Source organism: Camelina sativa, chromosome 14 (genome assembly GCF_000633955.1).
Source record: "Camelina sativa cultivar DH55 chromosome 14, Cs, whole genome shotgun sequence".
NCBI classification, from domain to species: domain Eukaryota; kingdom Viridiplantae; phylum Streptophyta; class Magnoliopsida; order Brassicales; family Brassicaceae; genus Camelina; species Camelina sativa.
The window spans coordinates 13,682,922-13,686,277 of NC_025698.1; the positions used below are offsets into that span (position 1 = coordinate 13,682,922).

A 3,356-nucleotide genomic window follows, 5' to 3' on the forward strand; every position below is an offset into this window, starting at 1 on the left:
GTAGTTAGTCTGTAATTGCAGGAAATTTTTGAGATATGCTAGCTTCCAGACCAGATCTTGACTCCTCAAACTGTGATAATGAGATATGTTAAAATTTAGATTGAGGATAGTTTCATGCTGTTAAGGAGTTTGTTCGCTGTGTTGTATGCTGCAGAATCATGAGCAAAGTTTCTCACAAGAATGGTTGCTCAATAAAGTTATATCAAACTCTAGTATCTTTTGTGTTGGATAATTTTATACATATTAAAATCAGCGTTGTTTCATTGACGTCAGTATAGTTATTTTTGTTTTCTGAGATGTGCAGTGATTCATTAGGACATGCTTGTAAGAGGCATACTTGAATAATTTGCAATTTTCACAATCTCCTACGTAAGCACTGATATCTTATCTGACAGTATCTTATCTTTCGCAGTCTTGCGGTGGTAGCAAGGAAGAGGCCTGTCCACTACAACACTGTCCTCTCTGTTCTGCTGGATTTTCACCCAAATCTTGAGACGGTTAAGGGGTGCCATGCTGCAAGCGTTCAATATTCCATTAGAACTGCCTTTCTGGGATTTCTTAGATGCACTTTCTCACCAATAATAGAGGTAATAGAGTTCAAACTTTATTTCTTTGTTTTCTCTGAAATACATCTTAACTTTATTCATCTATCACTCCTCAACTCTACCCTGTTTTTGCTGAATAACTAACTCATCATTATTAAACATCAGTTCTTTGTATCTTTATGCTAATGAAAATGTAGTTATTTTTTGCCACCTTTCTGGTCAAATTGTCAACCTTTTGTTATCTGGTTTGTCTACTCTATGAATGTGGCATCCCTTTTTTCCGCCAGATGTGCCATTCAATTTCTTTTTAGTAAAAGTTTGTCAATGACCACAAGAATGACATGTTATTTAGTGTCATTTCATGGATTGAAGCCTCGCAATAGGCAGAATAGAGTGCAAAGAAGTGTTTGCTTGATCAAATCATATATCACAAGTATCATATGTTTTCTTTTTAATTGCTACTATTTGTTTTAAGTTAGGTTTATTTTTATTTGATTTTAGTCAAGAGACAAGCTTCTTAGAGCATTTCGAGCAATGAATGCTGCAGATGTTGCTGATCAAGTTCTCCGTCAAGTTGATAAATTGATCAGGAATAATGAGCGTGCTGCACGTGAAAATTTGTCTGGCAAGGTAAATGTTTTGTTTTCATTTTTTCTTTTCTACTCTTCTATAGCTTTACATCAGCTTTTTGATCACTTTGACCAGTAACGTCTCATGATAAACCTACTTTTCAGAATAACCAGTCGATTAATCATCAAAACTCTTGGGATATGTCAAAGAAACGAATAATGCCCCAGGGTGAAGATGATAAAATCAATGGAGAGGTCGCTCCGAAGCGCTTACGCCATAATAATAATGTGCATTTGACCCAGCAAGTTCAAACAAGTGAATCCCTACAGGCACCTGTCTCTATCAATGGCATTTCCTCTAGTAACCATTCTTCAGACAGTGAGTTGACACCAGTTGAACAGATGGTTTCAATGGTTGGTGCTTTGCTTGCTGAAGGAGACAGAGGAGCTGCATCACTTGAAATTCTCATTTCTAAGCTTCATCCAGATATGCTCGCTGATATTGTAATAACAAGCATGAAACACTTGCCTAGTACCCCTCCTACGTTGACAAGTTCACTGGCTACCTCAGCAGATATTGTGGTATCTTCTTCTATAAATACCATGTATACTCCGACTCCTCCACCAAAACTTCCTTTTGACCCAGTACTTACTTCCGATGTGCCTAGCTTGAATAGCTCGGTTGCTGACCCTAGACGCGACCCAAGAAGGGTAAAACCTCCATTTGCTTTTTGCTTATATGTTGAATGTTCTTTCTACAAGATAACTTATCCATAATTATGCAGGATCCCCGTCGCATGGATCCAAGGCGTTTAAATTCATCTTTGGGACCAACGTCGCTACCTGTAGGTGACGGTGAAGAATCAGTTCCAACACAGAACGACATCTCTACCTTACTGAGTAAGCCAGTTTCAGTTCCTGCTGCCATGGCAGGGGCTACTGGTTCAGTACATCCAACAGCAGTAGACCGTAGCCAGAACAAGTTGACAGGAAGTTCAGTAATCAGAATAATCGATCAGCCTGATTGCAGAGAGGACCCCTCAAATGAAAAATCATCCTTAGATGCTCCACTATCTCCTTGCATGTATGGTGAAGGCATTNTTGAGTATATATATACAGGATTATTAGTCTATAGAATTTATTAGATGTCAGTTACTTTTTGTGCCTGTTCTCGTAAGCCTCTAAATTTTCCCTTGTGAGGGTTACCTAGTTGATGCAATGGGAACGCTTTAGTTTGTAACCTTGACTTTGTGGATTGATTAGCTGACACTTATTTTCAGACAAGTGGCTCTNTTGATCAACATCTCCCTGCAACATCGGACAGTACTGCACCAGAAGAGAGTTATCGAGAGTTGGCACCTGTTCCATCGTATGTTGAACTTACCACAGAGCAAAGCAAAACTGTAGGAAAGTTGGCTATTGAACGACTAATCGAATCAAATAGACATGTCTTTGGGTTTGATTGTAACAAGATACGCATGGCATTGATTGCCCGATTGATTGCTAAAGTGAGTGCCTTTTTGATTTTTGTTACTTGTGATTTTGCTGTCAACTCTTGCTAGCACTTCCATCATATTTGGCTTTATCCTTGTGGAATCCTTATTTCAAGTTCTCCTTTAACTCTTTCTTTTTACAAGAGTAAATATTATCTACATTACTATTTTTCCAGATCGATGCGGGCAATGATGTTGCAACCGTACTAAGAGAGCATATTAGTGTGGATCATCAAGAATTCAAGGTACTTGTTGGCTGCAGTGTTCCTCAAACTCAGTCGTCACTCATTTATCTACGTTTTGAATTTTGAATATCTTTGCTCTATGTCAAGAGTGTCTTGGCTGTCATAAATATTGTAGCATCTTTAAAGTACGCACCCAGTGCACTGCTACAGTGCAACTATCTATTTGTCTGCAAAAACTTTCCCCTCTCCAACTCCCAGTTACCAAGAGTCTACTATGTGTCTAGGCAAACCTTTGATCTGTTTGCTTCTTTGTATCTAGGGGCACGAACTTGTTTTACATGTTCTCTACCATCTGCATTCAATGGCGATTCTGGATACAGATGAATCCTCTCCCTATGCTACTATTTATGAAAATTTTCTTATAGCAGTGGTGAGTGTTTATTCAACTTTTTCTAATTCGTGTTTCTGGATCTTTGCTTATTAAGATGCTTACTGTAGGCAAGATCATTTCTGGATGCTCTTCCTGCTTCCGACAAGTCTTTTAGTAGGCTTTTTGGAGAAGCT

The 3,356-nt window shown here is 38.6% G+C and overlaps 1 protein-coding gene across 1 annotated transcript in view; it reads left to right on the forward strand.

The window, feature by feature from the left end:
- The window catches only part of LOC104743561, a 17,718-nt gene that overhangs the window by 7,699 nt on the left and 6,663 nt on the right, over positions 1–3,356 (forward strand). The window contains 7 exon segments of the mRNA XM_019235853.1: positions 413–587; positions 1,047–1,175; positions 1,280–1,825; positions 1,900–2,275; positions 2,378–2,622; positions 2,784–2,852; positions 3,112–3,222. Of these exon segments, the coding sequence (XP_019091398.1) occupies positions 413–587; positions 1,047–1,175; positions 1,280–1,825; positions 1,900–2,275; positions 2,378–2,622; positions 2,784–2,852; positions 3,112–3,222 (1,651 nt within the window).